The 27,569-nt window shown below is 57.7% G+C and overlaps 1 protein-coding gene across 2 annotated transcripts in view; it reads right to left on the bottom strand.

The window, feature by feature from the left end:
- Positions 1-363: 363 nt before the first annotated feature.
- The window catches only part of OLFM1 (olfactomedin 1), a 39,716-nt gene continuing 12,510 nt past the window's right edge, over positions 364-27,569 (bottom strand). Inside the window, exons 1-6 of one of the 2 annotated variants that reach the window (XM_012639833.1) lie at positions 27,276-27,563; positions 25,061-25,210; positions 20,233-20,388; positions 18,059-18,278; positions 10,143-10,249; positions 364-2,036 (exon numbers count right to left, since the gene is read on the bottom strand). In XM_012639833.1, coding sequence (XP_012495287.1) covers positions 1,362-2,036; positions 10,143-10,249; positions 18,059-18,278; positions 20,233-20,388; positions 25,061-25,210; positions 27,276-27,425 — 1,458 coding nt within the window. In that variant the 5' untranslated portion in view covers positions 27,426-27,563 and the 3' untranslated portion in view covers positions 364-1,361. Of the gene's footprint in view, positions 2,037-10,142; positions 10,250-18,058; positions 18,279-20,232; positions 20,389-25,060; positions 25,211-27,275; positions 27,564-27,569 lie in introns of those variants that run through there. The other variant, XM_012639834.1, reaches the window with a different exon arrangement.

Raw genomic sequence — 27,569 nt, 5'->3', positions numbered from 1 at the left:
AGTGAACTGTGGGGGTTCCCCTCACCAACTCTTCAGCAAGGTCCCTGCTGGCAGCCTCACCGCGTCAGGGCCCTTCCCGCTGTGTCGTGGGGCCGGGGTGTGGGTGGGATCCCCGTGCACCCTCAAGTGGGAGCAGCACCTGAGAGTCACCTGGGGGAGGGGACCCAGGCTGATTCTCCAGGTTCTGACTTTTAGGGGGACGGGCGTCTGAGATCCCACGGCGAATGCGTCCTCTGTCGTGTTCCGAAAGGAAGGACCTTTCTTCCTTTTCTGAAAGGACCCTCCAACCCCGGAATACGTCCGCAAGGACCTGTCGTCCTCCATCGTGTTTAAGCCCTCAGAAACGACAAGTGAGGCAAAAACATCGCCTAATGTTTTTATTGTTCCTTAGATAACTGGATAGTACAAAGTTTTCCTCTTTTTTTTTTTTTTTAACTTAAAAAATGTACTTTCCTCACACTATTACCCTCCTGACATTCCTTTCCCCTTGGAAACCGAGGTTTCCCTAGACAAGCCCTTCTTATCTGCGGTTACATGATTTAGGTAATTTAACAAGAAGAGAGTAATTCCTTTGATTATTATCAACATGAACTTGACTATGTCTCTATAAGGGTGAACACTGATTTTTTTTTTTCTTTTTAGGAACAAAAACCATCCACTTATTAATCCAAACTACGGCATTGCATCTACAACGTTCACTGCATAAACCGAACACACACAGCGACCACCTCGGGAGCTAACGGACAGACACTGCACAATGATCTACGGGGTACGCGAGTTCAGACGACGTGGGTACAGCAACTTCATTCTACACGCTGCGACCTTCGCGCCAGCAGGTGCTGGACACGGGTCCTGGAACTACTGGGAGTCGCGGCACGGTTACTCTAAGAGACGACAACACAGTCGAGAAACAGCACTGCAATGGGATGCGCGTTACACTAGCCGCCACCAAGCACGGCCCCGGGGCTCTCAAGGACACAGGACACTCACGTCCCTCGGAGCCGACTCAACTTCAGGGGATGTCCATGCGACCCTAACGGGGGGTGTTCTCGGGCGAGAGTGGGCCAACAGTCATCGCCTTGCTTCTTTAGTATGTTGTTTGACCAGAGAGGGACGGGGAGGGGAGCCAGGCGCCTTGGGCTGCAGTTCCAGCTGCAAATACAGGGGTTTCTTGCGAAGTCTGTCGCCCGCCAGCTGGCATGGGAGAAACGCGGAGGTAATGCCGTTCCTCGGTGTCAGAATCCGCACTGCTGATGATTTTCCAGAATTAGTGTTATTAGTGGTAGTATCTTTTTGGCAGCTGTTTCACAGGGGTTCCCTTTAGGTGAGGACCGGGACTCTAGGCCTCCGGGCAGAGGCAGCTACAACTCGTCAGAGCGGATGACGTGGAAGAGGGTCACGTTGTAGAGGATCTGATGGCCGTTGTTCCAGGCATACAGGGCGCGGTCCTTGGGGTTGTAGTCCAACATGGAGATGTGCGAGTACTTGTTCTGGAAGGGAATGTCAATGTACTCGTAGGTGGAGGCGTTGGTCTGGTAGGCGTAGTGCACCTTGGTGCCCCCCGAGTAGCCGTTGGTGACGTAGAGCGTCCCGCAGATGATGAAGGCCTCTCCGGCGCTGCGCTTGGGGTAGCTCGTGTTCCAGGTCTGCAGGATCTGCAGGGAGACGGGGTCCAGCTTGCTGATCACGATGTTGCCGGCGTTCTGGTTGGTGGCGTAGACGGCCCACAGCCCGTTCTCGTCCACCATGAGGTCGATGTCCGAGTGGCCGCCCCAGGCGTAGTGGTACATGTTGTTGTAGCCGGCGTAGTCCAGGCTGCGCGTCTTCAGGATGGTCTCCGTCTTCAAGTCGAACCTGATGATGATGTGGCTCTGGAACTTGTTGAAGTAGATGGACCCGTTGTAGACCACCTGCCCCGTGCCCGACCACGGGTGAGGGAGGCGGTGGGAGGTGAAATTGTCTGTGTTCATAAAGTCAACCATGGACTTGTACTCGCGCACGAAGCGGTTGTTGTGGTAGCCGTCCATGTACCACACCTGCGGAGAGAGCAGACGTGGTCAGCGTCTCCAGAGGAGGACGGGGTGGGCTCCTCCCAGGAGAGAATCTGGTCTCTGACTTGAAATGTACTGTCACCAAGAAAGGAGTTGACAGAACCAGGAAAGAATAATTAAGACTAAAGGACACCAGGTCCTCCCTCTAAACCCACAGTGCACTTTTCAAAGGAGACGGGGCTATTTTGCTACCTGAGAAAGAGTCATTCAGTTTAAAGAAAGGATGCGGTGGGAAGGCGGATGTAGGAACGGACCACACGGGCCACCGCAGCCTCACTACGTGTATGGGCTGCAGCCGCCCGGCGCGAGCCATGTAAGTGGGTGGCCCGGAAAGCCACTCCAGCCCCCCACATCGAACCTTCTGCTTGGGGTGCCACCAGGCTGTGATGCAGGAGCTCACACACGTGGAGGGGAGGAACTCTGTCGGTGCGTGGACCCCGACACCCGCAGGACGGCATTGGAAAAGGCATGGCCGTCTGGGCGCTGGACCAGGGCAGTCTGTAGTGACGACTGCCTCTCAAGGACGCAGGGAAGGGCCATCTTCCGTATGCCAACGGGACACTGCGTGAGGCCCGTGTCCTGCCAGGCCATTGCTGCGGCAGGATGGAGTCATCCCAACCGCCGGGCGGAACGTCATTAGTTTGGCATTTGGGATGCTGTATGTGTCATCAGTCACTGTCACACCTGATCTGGGGGAAGTGCTGCTCTGAAAACGTGGGCCTCGAAGAAGGCTCTGGCTGTCTCAGTCAACCCAGATAACAGGCCCAAGTGGCCCAAGTTTGGGGTTACAGAGGAAGAGATTTCTGATGACCGCCTAAATGCCTGTCGACTTGGGAACCGGCTAGACTTTGCACCAAATGCTCTAGGCATTTTCAACCAATACAGGAGCGAATTAGAAAGCACTGCAGCTAGGCAGAGGCAATCTGGCAGGCTAACGCGCGCCGCGCATCTGTCTGATGGTGAGACAGCCGCTTAATACAGCCAGGGCTCGGTAGCCGCGGGAGAGATTAAGGGTGCAGGAGCTTTCGGACTTGGCATTACACATGCGTTAAAAAATTTAAAAAACATCATGCCCTTGTTCCTGAGATATCCATTTAGGTACTTAGAGGCAGATGTGCTTTTTGTTTTTAATGAGATTTATTTTTTAACTGGGTCTCCTTTGAGGCTGTTATTATCCTTAGCCTCCCACGGTCTAGCCCTTAATGACGTGGGTCATGGATTAGGACCGGGAACAGTATTGGGGAACCAAGGCCATGCGCCGAAACCTCTGTGATCACACTGCCGGAAAGCCGCTCCCGCCGCCGCCTCTTGGCTGTCTGCTCAGACGGAGCTCTTGGGTTCTTTCGAGACCCGGCTCAAATGACGTTCCTCCGGGAACCCTCTCCTGCCCCACCTCTCAAGGAACTGCCCCTCCTACCACTTTTGAGTGTGGTCACACATCAGCCTCCCCAGGAGTGAGTGAGCCCTTGACAGCGGGGACCCAGCGTGATCTGTCCCTGTACCGCCAGGGTCCAGCGCCTCCTTCCTGGGGGCAGGACTGGTGGCAATGGCATCAGGGACTGAAGATTTTTAAATGGCCTTTCCTTCTGGTACACTGGCAAACTGGACACAGGACACAACACTTTCTAAACTGTCATCGGGGATGGGAGGGAAAATTGACACGAGGTGCTCGGCGTGTAACAGCCAGCTCTGGGCCTGGCGGTGGGGCCTGGGAAGGCTGCCTTGGTGGTTCGCCGATTTCCCTGGTGTCAATGCTCCTGCCACGGCTGAGCTAGTTACCAGCAAGAAGCTGCTCTATGCAAAGACAGGTACGTGATCCAACGGGCCTCGAATAACGAGCCCTGTGTTTTTCTGAGGGCAGCCCTGCCTCTGCGTTCACGCCCTCTGACCTATTCGCCTGAAATGACTTTTCTTCCCCTGTGTCCAAGCCCCAAGGCTCAGATCAAATACCGTCAATGCCTGCGGGTTTTGTCTCTGGTGAGGCGGCCCCAAACACAGTGCGACTTTCGGGGAGATCTGGCCCTCCTTCTTCCTGGAAGGACAGACTATTCTTTCCAACGAGACCCAAGGGCACCCAGCAGAAGGCCAAGAGCAGAGCTGGGTGCCCGGATGCCTGGGGGCTTGCATGCCTTTGCCCAGGGCATTGGCCGTGCCAGACGCTGGTAGCACCTCTTACCTTCAATTGTCATATGAGCCCATGCACCAGGGGAGCTGGTGTTGCCCCGTTCTCAGGGTAGAAAACTCAGGCCAGGGAGGTTTGGTGACTGCAGTTGACAGAGTCAGGAGGTGACTCCAAACCGTATGCTTGAAAGCATTGCTCTGGGCAGGGGTGACCTGCCCCAGGTAACGTTGGTCGTGTCTGGGGACAGTTGGGGCTGTCATGACCTGGGGGGGAGGAGTGTGCTGCTGGCATCTGGTGAGCAGAGGCCAGGGATGCTGCCACACGCCCTACAATGCACGGGACAGCCCTACAGGACAGCCCTCGCAACAGGGACGCTCCAGTCCCAAGCGTCAGTGGGGTGATGCTGGAAAGCCCTGGCCTAGATGCTCTGCCGTCCGCTCTGTGGACTCGCTGGGTACATGGCCTGTTTCCCTCAGCCCATGTCCTTTCTGCTCCCTGCTGCCCTGGAGGGCAACGCCTCTGCACCACACCTGGCCCTCAGTCCGCAGCGGGCCAGCAGCCCATCCTGGATGCGGGCTAGGCCTGGTCAAGGGAGGCTCTGTCCAGTTTCCTCCTTTTCCTGCCTCGAGTCCCTTGGGTGCAACTGGGCTGTGGATGTGGGGTTTGAAGGCTCAGCCTGGAGGCCACGGACCGGAGTGGTGTCTCGGTAGGCGGGGACGACGGAGCACCTGCCTGAAGGTTTTGGTGGCTCCCGCACAAGAGGACGCTTCTTTCCCAGGCCTGGGCTGCACTCGGAAGGAAGCACACCCGTTCCTCTTTTGGTCCTAGCAGCCTTGAGGGAAGAACACGTGTATGTTCCAGCCCAGGGCAGGGACTGTCCTAAGCAGAAGCAGACTCATGTGCAGGATAATGTCCACCGTTCCCGCTTGGCCTCAACTTCCCTCCACAAAATGGGCGTGGGGCTGGGGGGCTTGGACAGACACACCCCGGGGGCGTTTCACCTGCCTCCTATGCAGGAGGTGCAGCGGCCACACCTGCTGCTTTCAAAGCAGGCTGCTCGCCACACAGACGTGACTGACCCACGTCCAGGTCCCGGTTCAGGCTGCCCACTCCTCGGTTACGCTATCAGCTTCCTAACCTGCCCCCGTGGCTCTGCTGCAGCCCGTGTGAACCTTTTGGACCCCCCAGTCCACCCTGTCACTCCCTTACACAGACCCTTCCTGATTCCACAGTCCACACTCTGCCACCAGCGTAGCCCCCGCTCCCCACCCTACCCGGCCAAGCCTTTCGCCCCTGACGCTCCCGGATCACACCTCTGTGCCCTGTCCCCAGCCGGCCTCCCTGCCCCCAGCTCTCACTCCCCCTTGGGAGGCACTTCCTAAGCCCCTGTCCCCTCAGGGCAGGTAGGTGTCAACCCCTGTAATGGACTGAAGCGTGGCTCCCAAAAGAGAGGTCCACATCCTGCAAATGGGACCTTGTCTGGAGAAAAGGTCTTTGCAGATGTAATTAAGATCATCCTGGGTGAGGGTGGGCCCTAAATCCAGTGACAAGTGTCCTTAAGAGAGACGGCAGAGGAGACAGGTGCAGGGAGAAGGCCACATGGAGATGGAGGCAGAGACTGGAGTGATGTGGCCACAAGCCAAGGTGTACCCAGAGCCTCCAGAGAGCATGCAGCCTGCACAGGCCTGGGCGCCAGGCTTCTGGTCTCCAGGACTAGGGAGACTAAATTCCTCCTGTTTTAAGTGCCCTGGTCTGTAGGGATCTGTTTCTGCAGCCATAGGACACGGATACAGCCCTTAGACTTCCACACCCACACGTCCCCCTCACTGTCGTTGGTCTGTGCCCCCCACTGGACCCTGAGCCCAGAGGGGACGGCCTCCTCACCATCACTGTGACCCAGCGCCGGCCCACACGGCCCAGCGTATACCCCGAGATCTGGTGGACGGAGGATCCCGGGGCTTTCCGGCCTCAGAGGCCCTGCTCTGTGGATTCCCTGGACGGAGGGGCTCCCCCGTGGCCAAGGGCCCCGCCACAGCCCGCTTTCAGGGGATGAGGCTGCTCCCAAACGCAGCGCTGAGCACCGCTTCCCACGCAGGAAGCACTGGTCTGCCCTCAGCTCGCCTGCGTCTCAGTGGCATATGGCCCAGTTTACTGAGAACTGGGATTTTCCGGGTTGTCCCGAATATTTTCATCCTCCGTGAAGGGGGCCGTCTCAGTTCAGGCAGAACCGGGTGACGGGCATCGTCTTGGCCTTGAATCTGGCACCACCTCACGGAACGCGTGTGACGCAGCCACGGGAGGTGCGAAGTGGCTGCTATTTAAAGGGCCTGCGCTTAGTAACTCGGGCCTGAGTCTGCTCCTCCCGTGCCGGGCCGAGCATCTGTCGCGTGTCCTCCTGGTAGAATTGCTAACACAAGGAGCCGGGCTGCTGGCAGAGATGCTCTAAAAGGAGGCGTTGGATGAACGGGTGGAGAGAGGGAGGTGGGAGGCGCCACTGGGGGGCGAAGGTCAAGGGGGAGCAGAGAGAGCAGCGGCCCCGAGAACAGCCCACGCTGCAGAGAAAAGACTAGAAGGGGTGTCTGTGTTTACTGAGCTGGGCCGACCCTCAGCGGCATCCACTCGGTCTAGGGCATTTTGGATAATCTCACCTGCAGGACAAGGAATCCTGGAGGACCCTTATGGAATGTCTGGATGGCTTCATATGGTTTAGATGATAGGAAAGGACTGTTAAACACTAAGACGAGCTCGCTGCTGTTTGTAAAACGACTGTGTTTTAGTAACTACACCACCCTCTGAACACGAACTTCCTGGGGTTGGCAAGAGGGGAACGCTGGTCCCTTCTGGTGTCTGATGTGAGCTGGCCTGAGCCGTCACGGCGGAAGGCAGCCCGGTAAGAAGGGGAGCAGGTGTTGGGCTGCAGAAGGGTGGTCCACAGTCAGAGGGGGCTGTGAGCCTCCGAGTTGGGGAACAGGGTCCCGGAGCTCACACGGTCCTGGGGGGTGGGGACACAGCCTGGCGGGGGACATTGCGTCCGGTCTAGAGCTTGCCCAGCCCCCACAAAGCCCTTCGTCCTCCAACACTGATGGAATGGGCCAGGCCAGGCCTGGAAACTGCGGGAAAGAAAGGAGGGAGGGGCTGTGGGGCCCGGGGCCAGGGACAGCACTGGGCAGCTTCCCGCTGAGAGGCACGGTGGGGGCCCCAGTGCTCAGCACACTGCTGGGCACACAGTTGGTGTTTAATAAGTGACCTGAGGAAGGACTGACACAAGGGCATCCCCAGCTAACCTAGTTCTAACAGCTCGGCGCAATGAAAGCAAGAGCCTGAACGCTGGCTAGGACTGTGCCCCCCAGGGTCGCAAGAGCGCAGGGAACCTGCAGGTGCCGAGACAGGCTCTGCACTCGAGGTCCCACCGCAACTCTCCCCTCCGCCGCCCCACACCCACTGCGCAACGCCCTCCAAGGCAGCCTGCACTGAAGCTGACGTCGACTTTGTTTTTTGGAGCGAGTTATTGGTCTCCTGCACGTGTGTGATCAAAATCGAATGGGAGATTGCAAAAGATCAAAACAAAACAATCCATTGCTGTGCGGATCAGTGGCAGGACCCGGGACGTGTGTTTAGCACGCCGGCAGTCGGAATGGCTGCAGCCCACCTGCTCAGAGCAGGTGCCCTGGGCCCCCTCTGCTCCCTTCCCCAGCCGCTAGCTCCCCACAAAGGCCTGCCTCCCCCACCCTCGGCACGCTCCGCCCGCCACCAGCGCCTCCTTTCCTAGAGGGCGATCTAGTCATCAAGCGGAAAATAGCTGTCTAATTATCGAAGGCATCCATCAGCGGCCCGACAGCTTTGAGAGCCCACACCCTTGCCGCGCTGTGCAAAGCAAACAGCCGGGGCTTCCAGGAGGCCTGGATTCTTGGTATCTGGGGAAAAGACAATCTGACGAGCGCTCCCTATGCAACAGGAACCTGATATCAAAGGGGCCAAGAGGCAGAGCCGCAGCATTGGCTATGGACAGAATGCTGTCTTCTACGGCAGAGAGGCACTTGGTTCCTGCCCACAGATCTCGACTCAGTCTGCGTGGGTTTGTGGGGTGGTCTTCCTGCCCTGTGCAGTGGGGTGGGCAAGATTTCGGGGGGCAGGGAGGGTGGTAACTGGAGACTCAGCTTGGAGTGTCAGCGCCCACCGCAGCCACGGCCCAGCCCCTCTTGCATAGACCTGTGCACGGCGCACGGCCCTGTGCACCCGGGGTGAGAACACTGTCCCCTCATCACACATCAACACAGCGGTGATGACAATGATCTCGATGCCAGAGGATCCCTAGAAGGACCAAACCAGGAAGGGCACGCAGTGTGGCTGCGTGGTGGCCCCGCCGTTTTCTGAGGGGAATGGAGTTAACATACACAATGAAATGCGCGGGACAGTGCCTGGCACGCAGGACCTGCTCTCTGCGTGAAGGCCATCCCTACCGTGTTTTCGTTTCTGTGCTGTGATTACTCTAATCATCACCAACATCTGCGGCAAGAGCAAGTTCCTAACCAAACTCCAAACAGAGGTGGGCTTTTCCAAGTGGCATGTGGAATAAAAGAATGACAGGGTAACAGCCAATTAAATTGTGAGAAAACTTCCCAGCATTAGCTGACTCGATTCAGAAAACAGGACAGAAACAACCTTCTGCCCAGCAGATACCCGCCCCAGTGGCCTGCGGTCCAGCCAGCCCCTCCGGCCGGGGAGAGGGTCTGGGCGCTGCTGGCCCACAGGTGGGTGGGAGCTGGGAGCTTCCACGGAGGTCAGTGGACCCAGGCAAGTGCAACAGGCTCTGAAAGCCCCCAGTCCTTGACCCCCCGCCCATCCTCCCAGAAGGAGGGAGGGTGCCGGAAGCACGGCGCCACGTCGCGCTTTGATAGGAGCGATCACGTGGAAATGCCGGGCGTGGGGAAGGGGGAGCCCGAAGGGTCAGAAACCTCGGGGGGAGAGCAGGGTCCGTTGTTTCCGTGACGAATGCCCTGGATAAAGCCTAGAGGGTCTCGGATCTCCAGGTCCCTTTCTTGATCAGCCCCAGGGGAGGGTTTTTTAAGTGCTTACTTTCTAGGTGTCCTGCAAAGCCCTGGAGGAAAGGGGCTGCGTGGGAAACGCCCCACACCACAGGGCGGCCCACTCTGGCAGCCGTGGTCACTTTCGCAAATCGCCAAAGGACAGTGAAGTCCAGACGGCATGTCTCTCCCCCAGCAGCCTTGGAGGCTGTCCCCGCGGAGGAAGCCGCAGACGGCGCTGTCCTATGCGCGGTGCGTGCGGGTCTCGGGTCCAGAGGCCGAGGGGGCCAGGCACCACGCACTCAGGCAGCCCCCTGCCCCCCATTTCCCAAAGGGGCTCAAATAATGAAACCCAGGCCCCGGATCAAGGCAAACGTGGTGCTTGTTTCTCTCCTTTTCTGAGGTTTTACCCACGGGGGAAAAGCCTACAAAAAAGAACATGGCCTCTTTCCTAAATCAAAAAGGAACACGAGTTTCTATCAGCCATGAAAGGAATGGCAAATGAAATACAAATGAGATGTCATTAAAACAAGAAAGGCCTAATGGGCTCTCTTCCTAAAGCAGAGGCAGGGATGGGGGAAAGTCTGGCAGGAGAGAGGCAGACCAGGGTCCCACCCGGCCCGGCCCGGCCCACCAGGGCAGAGCAGGCTGGGGGAGGGGTCCTGCAGGGGTCCGCAGGCCCCACCATTCGCCGCTGTCATCCTCCCATCTCTGAGTTAGCACAGGGGCCTCAGCAAGGGGCCTGGGTCCCTCTGCGAAGTCCTCCCAGGAACAGACGTCCTGGGGCCAACAAGCTCTGCCCAGGACACAGCCCCGGAGGGGTCTGCCCGCCAGGTGGGCGCAGCTGGTGTAGGCGTGAGAACGGGGGCGGGTAGAAGGCCAGGGCCCCGGGCCCTCCAGAGCACCCGGCCCAAACGACCCTGTTAGGAGACAAGGGACACTCACCCGGTTATCACCTTCTGGGGCCAGAGGGTCTGTCATCCAGGACCCGAACCTCGAGCCGGAGGTCTTGACCGTCACGGGGTCACTTATGCCCGTCAGCTTCCCACAAGCTGGAAGAGAGCACACACGCGTCAGCGGGGAATGCGAGGGCCTCGGCCCGCGGCGGCGCTTCCTCCTCTCGCCCCCTGGCTCTGGGATGCCGTGAAGCAGCTGCTGCAGCGCTTGTCTGCACAGACATCGCCCCTGTGCCCGGAGCCAGAGAGGCCACCCCTTCCTCAAACAGAGCAGTGGAGGCCACGACAGCAGCGAAGAGCCATGCGAGGTGACCCGGGGCTGCAGCCCTCCTGGAAGAGCCTGCCCGAGGGGCCTGGGGACGGGAGTGCCAGGCTGGCACTTCTGGGAGGGGTCAGCCTCAAGGCTTAGTTTTCTCCTCTGGGAAGTGGGCACAGCAGCAGCCCACCCCGCAGGCATCAGAAGGCTGACATGTCCCACCCGGCCGAGCAGAGTCAGGCTCAGTGCCAGGCTGCCCCAAGGCAGGATTCACCCCCGGAGCGGCACAATACCCCGCCCGGCAGGCAAGACCCTCCCCAAAGCCCAGGCCTTCAGCTTCATTTCAGGAAGCTCCGGTGTGTGGCCTCTGTCCCTTAACACTGACCCAGGAGAAAGGCCGCGGCCGCCTTCCTGCCCGGAGAGCCTGTGCGCTTTTCTCTGCACAGGTGAGACGGTCTCTGCCACCTGGACGAGGAGCCCCAGGCTTGGGGCTGGGATTTGGGGCCCCAGGCTGGGTGGGTCTTGGATGTGACCTCAGCAGCCCTCCCATCTCACAGAGGGCAGTGAAGATGGTGAGGGTCGTCCTCAGGGCCACCCGTCATCCAGGCAGGGCTGAGGCTGGAGCCCAGCACTCCTGACTCAGCCTGGAGCCCCCTACAGCCCCATGGCCTGGGCACCCACCACGGCCGGAAGCAGGCCGTGTGCACAGCTGTGTAACTCCCCCAGAACTCGTGCATCCAGCCGACCTCCGCAGCACAAAACGCTCCTGATTCCCAGAAACCCGAGGTGGCGAGTACGCAACTCCCCTGCGGGATGGCCAATCAAGGGCCTCCTCGCCTCCTCAGTCTGCAGGCACCCTGAGGTGGGGCCGCGTTAGCCTATGTACACAGCGGGCTGCAAAGTTCAGAGAAGATCCAGGTGCTTAAGGAGATTGTCAGTGACTTAACTCAGGGACCACGGCTGAGCCAAGATAAGCCCGCAAAGCACGAAGGCGCAGCCCGGCCTGCTCCCACGCTCAAGCACGGGTCTCGAGTGCCTCCCACCCTCTCCCTGGACTGACAGCATCATACGCGTACCTGGGCAGCACAGGCTTTGAGTGAGTAAGAGCCCACTGCAGGTAGGAAAAGACCAGGTTTGCACCCAATTCCCGTCAAGCCCTCCGAGGCCCCAGCTCCAGGGCTGCTGCCTCCGCCCAGATTGGAAACAGAAATGCCACAAGCACTTTCTCTCCCGATCTCTTCTCCGCATTATGTCTCCTGTCCCCACGTTCAGGAGAAACGTGAGAAATTATGTCCTTTCCCACGTAAACACTGTCCCCTCCCCGCTCGAGGCTTCCCGGCTGCAGGGCCAGCTGAGAGGGGCAGCCAGGTCCAGCCAGGGTTGCTGGACTCAAGGCGAGTTTGCCAGGCCCTGACCACGCCCCACCTGTGGGAGCAGAGGCGGAGGACAACCGACAGACAGGAGGTGGCCGAGCTGAGCCAGCGGCTACGGCGACCGGAAGTAAGACCGGAAGTAAGAAAAGGTGGCAGGTCTGGGAAACCTCGCGGGAGATTCCTTTCCCAGGACAGCCCAGACCAGCCTCCCACCCCACATGCCTCTCGGGATGGGGGAGGGATGGGGGAGGGTGTTTGCCAGGAGCTTCGACTGGAGGACGGGGAGCAGGGCCCAGGGCCGGACCCCACCCGCCCCTCCAGCTGAGTCCTCCTGCCCTGCCCGCCATCCAGAGGCCACTGAGACGGCGCCTCGCCCCTGTGATGGCCCGTGGAAAGTCTCCCCGCCACGGTGGCTCTGCTAGTGGCCTCGAAGGAGGAGCCAGAGGAGCCATCGCCCCAAATGGTGTCACGGTTTGGGGGCCGCAGGGCAAGGCCCGCTGGCTTTCTCCCCACAGCACGTGGAGCGTCCGGCCATTGCACACCGGTCAGTCAACACAGGGCTCTTCCAGGACGTTGATTCAGACTCAAGCTCTGTCCCAAACCCGAAGCAGATCACGGTCTGCCCTCCACGTCACACTCAGACGGCAGAGGCGCAGCTCAGCGACCGGCGCCTGGACCGACGCCTGGCTCATGCCTGGCTCTCCCGGCCCACATGCCTTCGCTCCAGCTGTTCCCTCCCCCTGGAACACTGCCCCCACCCGCTGCCCCACCCATCTTGACCCAATGATGCCTCTTCCCTAAAGAGGTCCCCTCCTGCATTCCCTACCCCCAATCCCCCTTCCTGCTGACCACAGGGCTCCTGGAGCTGCCGGGGGCGTCCGGGCTTCCTGCACTCACCCCGTTTCCCCAAAACTTGGCCTGGGGTTCTGTCCAGGGACAAAAGAAGGAATGACTCATCTCTCAGCAAATCCTCCTAAGTCTGAGGCTCCACTACCTGTCCCAGAGGAGGGGACAGCGAGGATGTGGCTGCCTGTCCTGGGAGGCTCTGCATTCCTCTCCTGGTCTGTAAGCATGCCTGTCCTGGGAGGCTCTGCATTCCTCTCCTGGTCTGTAAGCAGGGACAGTGATAACAGTGCCCCTCGGAGGGCCGTGGGGAGTGAGCATCTGACCAGTGGAGAGCTTCTGGAACAGCACTCCTGAGAGGAGCGAGCGTCACCGTGGGCCCAGGCTGGGAGTGGGCAGGCGTGAGGGCCTCATCCTCAGGGAAGGCCAGGTCAGGGGCCACCTGTTACCGTCCACTTCGTCCTGCCCACCCTGGACCTGGATCTTCTGGCCGCCTGGGGAGACAGGCAGCAGTCCCAGGTGTGACCTCCACCGGGAAGCTCTCCAGCGGGGCGGGGGGCGTCCTGCTCCCTCACCCAAGTGCACCTAGGCTCCGGGGCTCAGCGTCTCCCTCACCCTCGGCTCTCTCCCGTGCCAAAGTCGCCCCTTGAAGGGAGCCTAAAAATCTGGGCTCAGAGAGGGCAGGGCAGGGCACGGCTGGCTGTAGGCACAGCTCCCGGGTGCAGGGCGGAGGCTGCCCGCCCTCCTGAGGCAGGCAGTTATTTTTGGTTCTCCGTCCAGACCGTTCTGCCAAGACCTCAGGAGCTGACAGGATCTAAAAAAGCCCACGGCAGAGCTCGGCGGAATCTTGGCACAGCCAGCTCAGGAACGTGTCCCTCTCCAGTCACGAGTGCTCAGGATGCACGCACAAGGAGGGGACGGGAGGGGCGGGGGAGAGGGCTGGCTGGGCTTCCCGGGCCCTTGGAGGCTCAGGAAGCGCCCATGCAGGTTCCATCTCAGAGGAAGCTGAGCAGGGAGGGATGGCACACCCAGCTGGGAGGGCCTGGCTGCCCCGAGGGACCCGCACAGGTCTCAGGAGGCAGGAAGCCTTGCAAAGCTGGGAGCTTGGACAAGATGCCCCCGTGCATGGAGCAATCTGCCTCTCGCCACTCCCAGGGGGAGGCCGCATGTGAACAGCAGCCTGGTGACCTCACGGAACAGGCCCAGGGGAGGTGCCCACCAAGGGACTCAGGCCAAGAGACAGAGGGGTCTCTGGGCAACCTTGGAGACCAGGCGAAGAGGGCTGATGGCCCCTGGCCTGCCACCCAGCCACTAGGCTCATCTTCTGTGGCCCGGCTTTCGTCCCCTGAAACCTGGGAAGCCTTAAGCTAGAAGGAGTCTGCAAAGCAGGAGCTCGGAAAAATGAACGTCCAAGACGCAGATGAAATAGGTGGGGAACCAAGCAGCCCCCACCACAGGCCTCACACTCAGACCCGGAGCCAGGCAGGGGCAGGGCAGGGGCTCCAGACCTTCCCCTACACATAGTCCCGAGAACTCCAGGGAGGAGCCCAGCGAGGAAGGCCTGGTCCTGCCTGGATCCCACTAAAGTCAGCGCTTATGAACAACATTTTAGCCTGGAGCCCAGTTCTGCCCCCGCCACCCTGGTGGGTCCGAGGCATCCCTGCCAAGGACTGTACTCTCTCGGCCCCTGACCGCGTGCACCAGCCGTGCGCTGCTCTGCCAGTGCCCTGGCTGTTGGCTCATTCCGGCCACCCAGGGTCCTGGGCAGGACAGTGCCAGTCTTGCTGCCTGACATCCCAAGGGCTAGGGAGCAAGGAGACTTCAGACTTGTCTCCCCAGGAGGGAGAGTGTAGGACAGCGCCAGAGGAGGCACCGTGCCCTGACGTCCCCAAACTGGGATGGAGCTATAATGGGAGCTTCACCAATGTGGACGCTGGGGCGGGCCCAGCTCCCAGCAGCTGGCAGGGGACGCTGCAGCTGGAGCCAGCAGGCTTTTTTAAGATGTGCTCTCAGTGAAGCAAAAAGACCCCCATTGACCCTGCAGCCAGCGCTCCACCTGCGCTTACGAGTGTCTGGGGGCTTCCTTCTCACCTTTTTAAAGAAAAGAAACCAAGGAAGCCTTTAGCGTCGGAGCACCAGCATGGTTGACTGGAAGTCCTAAAACTCAGCTCGCCCCTCGCTTAGAGAGAGGACCGCTGAGGCCTGAAGCTGCAGGTGCGTCGGGGGCGCGAGGAGCGCTCTGCACCGGGTCTTACATTGCCGGCTTCACTCAGCTTAGCTGCGGGGGAGACGGTCTCATGCCCCAGCTCAGGGGATGACAGGGACCGGGTCTCTGGGCAGCACTGCCTCTCCCCTTGCCTGGCAATGAGCCCTGCTCCAGGGAACCCTGAGCAACCGCCTCTCTCCCAGAGAATGCCTGCTAGAAGCTCGACTCAGCCCCCAGTTCTAGAGATGAGACTTTCAGACTCGGATTTCTGGCTGGGCCATTAGGAGAAACAGTCCCATCGAGAGGGATCTTGGAAATGGATGTAGAGGCTGAGGGAACCCTGGTCCTTGTTCTGTTTGTTTGCTTGTTTCTGTGTATGTCCTGGGGTCGGGAACTGTTAGCAACAGTGACTTGAAGAGAAGGCAGCAGCACAGAGAGGAGGAATTGAGATGACTTTTGGAGAGTTGCAGGGAGCCCCCGTCCTACCCCAGGAAGAGAGCTGAGACCCTGTTCGCCAGGCCAAGGAACCTATGCTCAGACGTCACACCAGCAGGTGTGGCAGGCACACCAAGTGGCCATGGAGTCGAAGGGCGAGGAAGGAAACCCCCAGCTACCGGTATACTACATCTCGTCCTGGGGGCAGAAGTCCTACCCACCCAGGGCAGCCAGAAGCATGTGCTGGCTCCACAGGACACAGCAACCTCCCAGCAAGGACCAGGTTGCTAGGACGGTCTTGAGATGGGCGTCTATTTGCAGGGCTACAATGAAGCTAAGTTAAGCAGCTACAGGTTATCGATTTGGTCCTTAAGTTATGGAGCTTGAACGAAAGTCTTAGAAGAGGGGGGAGAAAGAGCACAGCTGCTAAAGCTACAGATAGGTGTGTCTGTCAACCACCTATCGATCAATCAATCATGTATCTAACTACTTACCCATTAATCAATCAGCTATGATCCACCCCCACTCTCCACCTCTCTATCCCCCCGCCGCCCTGCCTGCCCCCACCTCCTCTGTGCCAGGCACAGTGCGCAGCCTGGGGCATGAATGACTTCTGTGAATTGTCATTCCATGAACTGCCCTGGAGCTCAGGGATGTCCTGCACCACTTTACAGACCAGAAGGCCGCTGACACTAGAGAAGATGGACGCCTTGGGACAGTCACACGGCTACCAAGTGGCACTTACTATTTTACAAAGCTGCCCCCCAGACCGGGGCACTCAGTGTGCTGGGCGTCAGAGCCCGCCGGGTGCTGGCTGCACGCAGATCCCGGGCCCCAGCTGCAGACGCTCTGACGGAGCGCTCTGCCTACGCGGCGCGGCCCCTCCCAGGGCAGGATTAAATGCAGGGATGCGACCTGGCAGTTGTGTTCCAAGGTGGGGTGGGGGGAGCAGGGCCTCTGGGGGCCCATCTACCCTCCTCTCTCTCGTGACTCCCGAATCAGTGGTGTTAGTAGCCCAGGCGTGGCCGTGTGAAAGGCTCGGGAGCCGAAGCCTGCAGTAAACTCATCAGCCACTGAAAACAGGCCAGCTCGTCTGCGAGGGGCGCACCCTCCGGCGCTCGCAACTTCCTACTCCATGTTTTCGTTTTGCCCCCCTGATTCCTGGATTGGAAAACGGGGAGGCTTTCTCTCGGTTTCTCTCCGGCAGACCCATTCTGCACACCAGGGAGGAAGACACTGCTTGCGGGGAAGTAAAAAACAGCAAAAATAACCCCACCCCTGGATTCTTCAGAGGCTGACGGACACCCCTATATGGCCGGGAGAGAGGGGCAATGGTGAATTCAGGGTCACTGTGGGTAGAAACCTGAAGGTTGTGCCCAACGGAAACACTCAACAGCCCCATAATCATTAATGCGGCCCTGCCATCATCAACATTTCAGACACTCACACCAACTCCTGCCAAGTCCACATGGGGAGAGATGGAAGAGACCACGTGGCCCAGACGCCTCCTGGGACTGTCCGAGGCTACCCGGCCTCTGCCACACTGGGGCTCAGGCACCACGGAGCACAAAGCTGAGAGAATGCAGTGGGCAACCCCGCGGGACACGCCATCGTGCACGCGGCACACACCGAAACGCATTCACTCGCAGACTCCCAGCACATCTCACTGTCTCCGCTCCAGCGCCGGGGAACTCACACTCTGCGCCTTTTCTGAGGATGCTGGGACAGCACTTAAGAACCATCTAGAAGTGGGGACCTGCTAAGGCAAAGGGGTTGGGCCAACTCCAATTTCCTTCCCCTAAATCTTCTCTTTTTCACCTACCAACACTGGAGGTCTTTTAAAGTGTTTGTTCTTTTTGGGTGTTTTAAGTTTATAACAAGGCATTCGGAGAGCGAGTGCGTGTAGAAAGCAGAATAAAACGGGAACTAAGTGAGAACGTCAGGAAAAGCCCGAGGAGAATTTCTTCATAAGGCGAACTACCCTAAAAGGTACCCTAAGTACCCAACATGAAAATTAACCACCTTTGTGCTAAGAAGAGTTGGTGAGGACAGATGGTTAATGTGTATTAAGAAAACCTAAGCATGGGATTTGAAATGTGCTCTTTAAAGGGGGCGCAGACACTAACATGCTGAGATTTGTTGAAGTAATTAGCTGGAAAGTGGATAAGGGGCAGGTAATCCATCACCCACAGGAATCCAAACAGGTCACCTCGCACCAGGGGTCCTTCTTGGGAAACAGAAACCTGCGTAAAGAGCCAATTTGCTCGTGGGCTTCCTCCCTCCCAGGCTGTTAGGAGGGGCTCCCTCACTTGCTGTGAATGGCAAATCTTCTACTGTGATGTGACTGAGTGTTATTTTACTTTTTATTCAAACTATGTAGGATTCTGTATTTCAAGGAGCTTCGTCGGCCCTCGTTCTCAACCTGTAGGAATCTGAGACGCACATTTCCAGCCCTATTAAACTTGTGTCTCAAACGCTCGCACGCGCACACACACACGCATCCACCAGACGGTATGCGGCATCTATCACCCTGTTTTTGTCCAGATGTGCAACTCAGTGGGGTCTGTGAACCAGCCTTTGTACCGCACCTGGCTGTGAACAGTGCCCTAGGATGGTGCTGCCTACACGCCTCCTTCACTTTCTCTCCGCGTGGCCCTACCCGGGAGCCCTAAGCCGGCCATCACCTCGCTGAAGCCAGGCAGGCGCTGTCCACTTCAGCACCAGTCCCTAAGCCTGTGTGTGTACCCGAGGCGGGCAGTGCAGCGCCACGTCCCCGCAGGGTTCTGGCCTACCTAGTTTTTGCATGCATGCACGGAGCCTTTCTTCAAGATTGGACACTCTGCTCTGAAGTTCATCGTAGTCATAGGCGCCAATTTCCTCTTGCAGCTCGTTAAGCACTGACGTCAGATTCTGGACCTCCTCCTTAAACTGCAATACCAATTTGGCATCGGCCTTGTACTCTTCCAACACAGGTATCAAAGGCCTAAGTTCATCCATTTTCGCTTTTATCGCCTGCAAGGTTAAAATAAGCTGGTTCAGTGCGATGCATGCAAGAACTCTAACACCCTGCCTTGGCCTGGCTTCTCCCTAGGTGAGGGAAAACGTACATCCTCCTGCTTTATTTATAGAGTTATTTATTCTGGTCCAAATGAGTTAGAAGAGCATATTAAACAGTCCTCAGAACACCAACATATTTGGGAAAGGTCTTTATTGTCAGTTTAGAATGCAACATCTTAAGGTTACATGCTTTGAGTCACATACACGAAGTTTTTTTTTTTCTTTCTTTTTCAAAAAATGCATTGACAAGTGTTCAAACTATTCATGAAATGCATCTACAGTCGCATGCAAAGGAGGATCCTGGTTGTGTTCAAGGTTCCTTAGTGATATGGTGCTAAGTATTGGAAAATAATAGTAAAAATGCATGGTGCAAAAAGCTCTCTGGCTCTCTTTCAGGGTTACATGGGAGTGGACTGCCTCTTCAGTCACTGCAGCATTGAAAAAACTCTTTTAAGTTAGCCCTGCAAGCAAGAAAATGAAATACTGTTGAAGAACTAGCTCACTAGCCTGCCTTCAATAGACAGCCGTTACTAAACAGATATTTGCATGGTCGCTGACAAAACATCACCCTGTAATGCTGGAGTTGGTCAAAACAAACTGCTCTATCCGTTATTTTAGGTTCCCTCACAATAATGTCTGTTGGAATTTTGTAATGAAATTAAAGCATGATCAAAGGCAAGGGCTTGCTTCTCTTCTCAAGAGCCACAGTGCCCCAAATTTTGGAATTCGGAGAGATGGCTGTGTGGACAACACCCGCAAAGAACGAGCTACCGTGTGGTTGCTAGAGACACCCATCCTTAGAGGAGTCCGTCGACCACAGAGAAGGGAATGCTGGCTCTTCAAGGAGAGACACAAGCCCTTTCTGGTCAGACAGGTCAACATCTTTCTCCAAGATAATTCCTGCTGACGTGACAGAAGCAAGGACAAGATGTCTACCTGCTTCCGACAAGAGCAGTCGGCTTGGTTCGCCTCCATAGGATCAGGCCTGCTGTTATTTTATTTACAATACAGATTTACAACTTCATTAGCTTGCCATGTCATCTATTTAATGCATGTTTTTAAAAAGAGAATGAGTTCTTGCTTCATGCAGGGAGCACATCAAAGAAAAACATTAGCATAAAGAGGACGGGCAGACAGTATATGGGCCACTTCTGTCAAGCGAGGCTGTGTAACTTGACCTAGTCATTTACATCGGGGCTACATTTCTAATTAAAATGCATGTATACCTTAATTAAGGTGACGTATAATTGCTCAATCTAATAGTTTTGAAACCGAGTCAGCTGTAGGTGTATATGTACATATTTGTACACATGTATTTATAATTTTAGGTCAAACAAACCCAGGTTTTAGTGCCCAGAGTTACCTAGAGAAGCAGAACACTTGCCACGGGATGCAAAAGATGTTGGTGTCTCTCTCTTTTCTCCCTGCAATCTACGGCGGGCCTTGTCACAGCTAGACTAGGTCAGGTGTGGAAAATTGCCCTGAGAGATCCCCGCTCAGAAATGGCTCCAATCAATCAAGCTGACCCTTGGCCATGTGATCTACCTGCAGCAGCTGTGGATCGACAAGGGCCAGCAATGACGCCCCTTCCCAGCTAACACTCGGCTTGGCCAGAGAGGAGCAGGGCTGGGACCCGTGGCTTCCAAGCCGGATTGGGGGGTTTGGGGAGCCAGTGTGCATGGAGACTGCTGCCCAGGCCTGCCCCTTTCAGGGTGTGTTTTGCCAAACTGAGGCCAGGGTGGGCTGGCACTCTACTTCCAGACAGCTGTCCTCTGCAAGGCACAGAGCAACCCTCGCTTGTGCTCTTCCTGGCCCCAAATCGCTATTTCTACAGGGAAAGGGAAAGCAGGAAGGGAAAACAAGCCCAGATGAGGAGGAGGAGGAAGGGGAGGAGCGGGAGCGTACATACCTTGAACTGCCTGGCCAGGTGTTGCTTATGGCTCTCCTCCACCTGCTTGAACTTAGACTCCAGGCCTTTCATTTGGTTCTCCATCTTCTCCACGTACTGCAAGTCTCTCTGAGTCCGCCTGTCCAAGACTTCTATGGATTGAGACATGTTTTGCACCTGTCAAAAGGGCAACAGGTTCAAGGAAAGAGCTGCGGTAGGTGCCAGACGATCTCACTTGCCTGCCCACACCTGACACTGACCTTTCCCACACAGCCGACCTACTGGGAACCAGAAGTGGCCATGCATTATTTACTAGCTAATCGCTGGTGTCGGGGACTGTTAGGACTGGTAACTCCCCAAACAGAGCAAATTGGTTCAGCAAACATTTCCTGTGCCATCTTCCAGAACGTGCTCTTACAGTCAGGCGTGCAGGTTGAGGGACCCCACCGGGTGCAGCTCCAGGCACAGGACTTTGGGTGATGGATATTCTCCTCTTTTTGGGGGTGGGGGGCATTTTTTCTAGTCTCTTAAGGTTGCAGGAGAAAGTCAGTTCGGCAAGCATGAACAGCAACACAGAGCAGCAGCATCCTTAGGCTGCCCCGCCCCCAGGGATAACTTCTCCTTCCCCCTAAATCTCATTGAGAGCCTTGCTGGGAAGTCTGATTGCTTAAGTGCAGGAGGAAGGAACAAGGGAGCCGCTCTCCCTGACTCTGCATCAAGCTTTCTTCCCCCCATCTCGTGAGCCATCCATCACGCCCCACAATATCATAGGTAGATGACTGCTCTGCAAACACGCACGTTCCCGGCATAGAGTCAGGAATCAATCACCCAGCAAATGAAGAATCGCTGTTTTACATCTTTACAGGCAGATCTGAATTGAGTGTAGCCTCAAGATGGAACTTTAATATTCAACAGGATTCCAGAGGGCTTAAAAGAAAAACAGTTTTAGTGCAGCCACCTGCCAGTGCATTTTATTTTCATGAAACCGGCTTGCGCTTGTGCGCAAACGCACTCGGGGACGGGGGAGGTGGAGAGAAGCCGAGGGTTGCCGCAGTGGGGTTCGGGTCATTTTCTCAGAATCTAATCCAATTACTCGGGAGGAAGACACCTCCAAGACAGAACATCTTCATTTCTGATTTTTTGCTGAATTTGAAAATACTCTCCCTTCTAGGAACAAAATCATTTGGGTCTGAGGCTCAGCTGTGCCTGGTCTGTGCAAGAGGAGATGACAGTGTGATTCCCACCTCTTGCTGTGCATCCTCCAGCCCAGCGAATAAACGAAATAAAAAAAGAGAGAACCACCCAAAGCCTTCTCAGCGAGAGCAAGACCAGTATTGCTAATCTCGGCACTTCACAATGCATGGGGTTTTCTCTTGTTATTTGAAAGTAACATACACAAATTTATTTTAAAATTTCAAGTTTGCAACACACAGTATGGGGTGACGTTGACGCTCTCTGATCCCTCTCTCTAGACATTCTGTTGCCTTTTGTCTCCCTCCTCCCCTCACCTGTCTTACTCTGTCACTTTGAATAATCGCAGTACTTTTTTCAAGAAGAGTTGGAAAGTTCGGTACTATTCATCCTCCAAAGCCCGGACTAAACACCTCCTCCTTCAGGGAGGCTTCCCTGATAAGCTGGGCCGTGAGTGGCTACCTGCTATTTGGAGACAACATCACCCTGTGGGCACAGTACCTGCACAGGGGTAAGCCACACACCTGTCTCATCTGCTACACCGTGTTGGACAGGAAACTCTTGGAGGGAGGGGCCTGGCCTCCCCACATCTGCAGCCGCGGCACAAAGCCCAGTGTATCCGGTGCACGTGAGTGGAGCAGAGGGCTGACACGTGACCGAGAGAAGGGGCTGGACCCAGGCTGGCTTTGGTCAGGAGACCACACACAGTGTGAAGGGCCTTTTGTTCCCCAGAGAAGGAATGCTTTTAACAAGTTTAGAAGATTAGCCTTTAAATGTAAAAAACAAATTTTAAAGATGCCAAGCTATTCAGCCTCCTTAAAACAAAATGCTTACTCTCCTACAGCTCTCCTAACCCTGACTGCACACTCTGCTTTCTGGCCAGTTGCGGGGCACAGGAAACATGGCCTCTGCCTGACAGTCAGCCTGGGGTTGCCACCACCCGCCGGTCCTCCCACCCTCAGCAGCCACAGCCCACAGCCCCTCGTCTGGGCACGCGTGATCTCTTACCTGCAGGATGTGTCCCCGAGAAGCCAAATGGCAAGCCCAAGGTCACAGAGCAACTGAATGACAGTCCACCCCCCATCCTCCCCGCTGAGACGGACAGCAGCGTCAGCCACAGCAGCAGGCACACCTGGCCTCCAGGGGACACCTGCTTGCTTCTCTCTACCAAGCACTTCAAGGTGCAGGCGCCGTGCTGAGCCCGCCATGCTGTTTATCTCACTGATCGTGACAAAACCCCGGGAGGTGGACACTGTTTTGAGTCCCATTTTACACACACAGAGACTGAGGCTGGGAGAAGTTAAGCCACGTGCTCCCTGTCACACAGCCAGGTCAGCCAGGTCAGCCAGGTCAAGGCTGGACGGACTCCAAAGCCTACGCTCTCGAGCTCAGAGCCAAGTGCCGTTTCAGAGAGAACGGAGCTCGTGCCCCTGCCTGGCCCCGGCCCTGCAGGTTGTGGCTGAGCGTCAGAACCGTGGGGGCGCTCGCAAGGCAGGGTCGATGCCCAGGCCCCACACGAGGACTCTGGGCCAATGGAAATCAGAGCCTCTGGGTGGGTCCTAGGACTCAGCACCCCTGCAGTCTCACCAAGGGGCTTTCAGGAGAAGCCAGGCTGGAGAAACCCTCAACTCGGTGGAACGCGCCATGGTGACCAACCCCATCAGTAGGGCACGTGCTTTGCTACTTCCGGAGCATCTCCCTGCTTTTGCCCCCGAGGGTGATGACGTCCCCCACCACACACACACGTGACAGAAAAAAAGGGAAGGGAAAGAGAGAAAGGGACAGCCCCGCCCCTCCTGAATATTCAGCGTGCATCAGGGAGCAGCCCTCTTTCCCAGCAAATGGCTCAGGCCCTCCGAAAATAGAGCGCCCGCTATGGTATCGAATGAGGCTTTAAATTTTTAAGCAGTAACGCTGTGGCGTGCACAGGCAGGAAGGAAAGTTCTGAGGCCTGCATTCCCAGGGGCTCGTAGAGCTTTCTGGAATCCATTTCCCAACTACCATCCCTCCCACGGAGTGCCGCCTCCCCAGGCTCAGTCCTTTTCTTCTCTGTCCCGACCTTCCCCACTCAGGCCGCCATGCACCGCCTCCCTCCTCTGTGGTTCTGAATAATTCAAGGCTCAATTAGGTTTTGGTCTAGTTTGGTGTTAATAAATGTTTATGGAATCTCTTAAGTGCATTTTACTTCAATTCTTTTAAAATGATTTACTCAGGTGGCTAAAGATGGCAGAAAAAGTCACACCCTGTTCCTTCAAGGGGAGGGTGTTCTATGGACCAGGCCACGATGCTTCCTTCCCGCCCCCGGGAACAAGGTGCCACGCCCGTTCAGGCACTGGGGCACAGGAACGGGCAGTAACTTGGAGTCTTCAGAGCCCGGCTCAGCTCCAGAACCTCTAGCCCGCCTCGCCCTCGACAGTTGAGGGAACAGAGTCCCAGCCAGGGGACCTGCTTTGCCCAGAATCGCGTAAGGCTTTGTGGATGCGGTGGGTTCCGGCTGAAGAACGCTGACCCCAGCTGGGGCGATGCTGCCCCCGCCCGCCGGCGTAGCAAGGGCCCTGTCTGTCCTCGCAACACAGGGCCTGTCTCCGAGTCACAGAAGCCCCCACTCACACAGACCTCATCTCATACTCTTAAGTGAGCACACTCATTTTGGAAAGTCCAAGGCCAAACTGCAGGACAAGCCTGGCTGTACTGCGGGGCGGGTGGTGTGACTCCACTCTCTCAGGGTGGGGAGGGTCCCTGCCCTTAGGGGCTACATATAAACGCCCCGTTTCCCTGGGGAAGGGGAAGGGTGGAACAGAGGGTCCCACTCATTTCTCCTTCTTCCCTTAGTAACTCCCAGGGGACCCCCAGCACTTAGGTTAACTGCACAATACGGGTCCTTGGGGTGGAATGTGCCAGAAGGCTAGTGGGCTGCACCAGTCAGGAGAAGGCACCCTGACTCAAGTGAGGAGTGGAGGAGGCCAAACCAGGCGGCGAGCTCACCACGTGGGCTGGATAACTGGCTGTTTGGCCTGGGACAAGTCAGTCCACCTCTTGGGATGCAAATTTCCCTTTCTTGAAATGGAGTGAAAATGCCCATCAGCTTCACATGGGTCTTGTAAAGATGAAGAGAAATCATGGATTCAAACTGTGCATGCAAACTGCATGCTGCTGTTCCCAGGCGGGTTATGAAGATGGCGGGTGCCTGCTTCACACCAGGAAGGTAGCCATGGTGGTGAATGCCTGTCCAGCCACCAGCCAGGTCCGACCACATAACATCCAAATGGCCACGCATTCCTGGGTCCAAAGGAGCCCTTCCAGGTAGCTGCTCAGCAACAGCTCTGACCCTCTGCACCACAGGTTAAGAGCATCGCCCAGAGGGCTGGCGGTGCGGGACAGGAGCCCTGCACCCGCCTCCTCCACCCACATGACTCCTCTGTGGAGCCTGCAGTGACCAGGAGGTGCTCTGTCTATCTCCTCCTGGGCCACCCTTGGGAGTCTCTTCCAGCCACGCATCCATCATCCTCCACTCATTCATTCGTTCACAAATATTTCAAGTGGGGACATGCCAAGAAAGAGCTGGGATGGCCCCTGCAGGCCTGGTGCTGGCACGGGCACACACGCATGCACGCACACACACACACATGTCCACGTACACACACCCACGCAGACTCACCTTCTCCAGTAGCTGCCTCAGCTGTTTTGTGCGGGCATCCCGTGAACACATGGTCTGCTGGGGGGCGACCACTGTGCAGATACACCGGCCTTCGCTGTCCTGGGCAGAACTGTACACCTGCCAGCTCTCCTCAGGGTTGGTGGGCAACACCTGGAGCGGCGCAGGTGCGGGGAGGCAGAGGGAGGGAGAGAAAGCGAGACCATCAGAGAAAAGTGGTGCATCCGAGATAACAGCCGGGGAGATTATCTACATCCAACCCCAGGGAGAAGGCACAAGGAAATGGTCCAAAGACATGGTGTGACCCAAAGGAAAGAAAGGGGTCCCTGACTACAAAGAGACAGGGGTCTCCTGTTAGGGTGCCCAGGGCTGGAAGGAAGTCAGAGGGGTGTGTCTTTTTATTTTTTTTTATTTTGGTGTGCCCCCCGGGGTGTTTTTGGTTTTTGGGTCTGTGCCCATTTTTGTGTTTTGGGTGTGGGGGGGGGCGCGGGGGGCCAGCTGTGGGGGGGCGCGGGGGGGGTGTGTGTGTGTGCTGTGTGTGTGTCTTCTCCTGTGGGGGCGCGGGGGTGTGTGTGGCGGCGCCGCGTCTCTCTGCCGCTCTGCCGTTCCCTGACACTTAGAGATGAAGCACCCGCTGTAACAGCCCCAGACCCAGCAGCCTATGAGCTGGGAGGCACAATGACCAGGAGCCATGCAACCTTCCTGCTGGCTGCCTGGCACAGACTGCCCCAAGAGAACACTGGGCTTCCAACTCAATGCGGGCTCCCACCCACGAGCCATTTGGTGGATGTCACCCAATTGCCGGTAACATGTTCTGCAGGGGTCACCCTCAACCTCAGTTCCTGAGGTTTGCCCCAAAACCACCAAGAAACCAGAGCTGCGCGTGGCTGGTCCCCCCTCGTGACCCAGCTCAGGTAGTCCTGCCTGCCAGGTACGCAGGGCGGACGCCAGGCCCCAGTCCTCTCTGAGCATACACCCCACACCCTCCCGCTGCCCCCCACAGCCTGCCTGCTGTTTCCAAGCACATGCCTCCCCAGTGGCATCGGGTCACCTCCCTGCTATTTTTAGCACGGGGACAGGGAGAAGTTGGGCGGAGAGAATCTATAGTAGTGATATATTTAATTTCATTCATTTCCAACCCCAGATGCTCAGGACCGAGAGGCAGGGAACAAAGTCATTATGGAGGGAGTGCTGTGCCGTTCCTGAAACAGCAGGTGAGGTGGCCCTAGTAAGGGTCTTAGGAGGGGGTCACAGCACGGAGACCTCCTTAAGAGCACGGAGCCTGTGGCAGCAGAAAGGAAGAGGGAGAGGAGATTGTGTCCTTCACCTCTCCTTTCAGCTCCGGGGAAGTGGTCTGGGGCGGGGGAGCCTCCCTGCCACCCTTTCCCAGTGCGGGGCCCCTTCGGGTGCGGCCCTCAGGGTGGGTGGCTTCAGCTCAGCCTCCTCTTCAGCCACCTAAATTAGCTCTGCCCAGGAATGGCCCTGGCCACCGCTCCCCTCCCCCTCGGCTTGAGAAGGGGAAGAAGCGATTGATTTCAGTTTCCGACGCCCGGAGAAAGGGGTGCGCACAAGGCAAAGGCGGGGAGGAGGTGGGGGGCCAAGGAGGGCACGGCTCCCGGGGTGGCCCCAGCCCTGTGCACCTTCATCCGAGGGCACCCCCGACAAACTGGGCCTATGGGGATGGGGAGGAAAGGGAGGGCGCCTTGGGACTTCGGGAACGCCGGTGAGGGCACAGCTCCGGACCCCACCCGACCGGGGCCCCACTCCAGGCGAGTCCGGCCTGGTTTTAAAGTAGGGCGGGCTCAGAGTCCCGGCTGGACCGAGCCCAGACTGGGGTCCAGCGGCGGCTCCACCCCTTACTTGCTGAGTGACCTTGGACAAGTCCCCAAGTCCCCATCCTCAGTTTCCTAACCTTTACAAGGAGGGGTGATCGGTGAATGCGGGCTCCGAGTCCCCGGGTCCCTGGGCAGGCTTCCCCAGCCCCGCAGCGGCGACGGGACCGGGCAATGGGAGCGTCGCCCCAGGGGCGCAGTGGCGGGGAAACGGCCTGGGCTGGGGGCGTGGGGAGCATGGTCCCAGGGCCGGCTCGCGCCCCCTGCCCTTGCCTTGCACCCGGCTCCCGCCGCCTGCCAGGGCGCCTCGGTCCCGCCCGGCCCGGGGCTCGTTCGCGGAGGAGGGAGGAGGGGGCCGCGCGAAGGCGGGCGGCGGGCGCACTTACACCGGTGCTGCGGTCGAGCGTCCCGCCGCTGGCCGCTGAGAGCTTGGTGGTGTTGAGGCCCACCAGCGAGGGCAGCGTCTGGGACATCCAGTTGGTGATCATGGCCATGGTGCTCAGCACAACCCCGATCTTGAGCAGCGGCACCGACATCGCGCCTCGAGTCGCCTCCAGCGCCCGCGCCGAGCTGGCACCGGCTCCCGCGCCCGGGCAGCCTTCAGGCGGCGGGCACCGCGGCGGGCAGGGGCGCCCGGCTGTGTTCCCGCGCCCCCTCCGCCCGCCGCCGCCCGCCCGCCG

Source organism: Propithecus coquereli, unplaced genomic scaffold (assembly GCF_000956105.1).
Source record: "Propithecus coquereli isolate 6110/MARCELLA unplaced genomic scaffold, Pcoq_1.0 Scaffold142, whole genome shotgun sequence".
NCBI classification, from domain to species: domain Eukaryota; kingdom Metazoa; phylum Chordata; class Mammalia; order Primates; family Indriidae; genus Propithecus; species Propithecus coquereli.
Note: the sequence above shows the minus strand (reverse complement) of the source record. Positions and strands in the feature narration are given on the sequence as shown.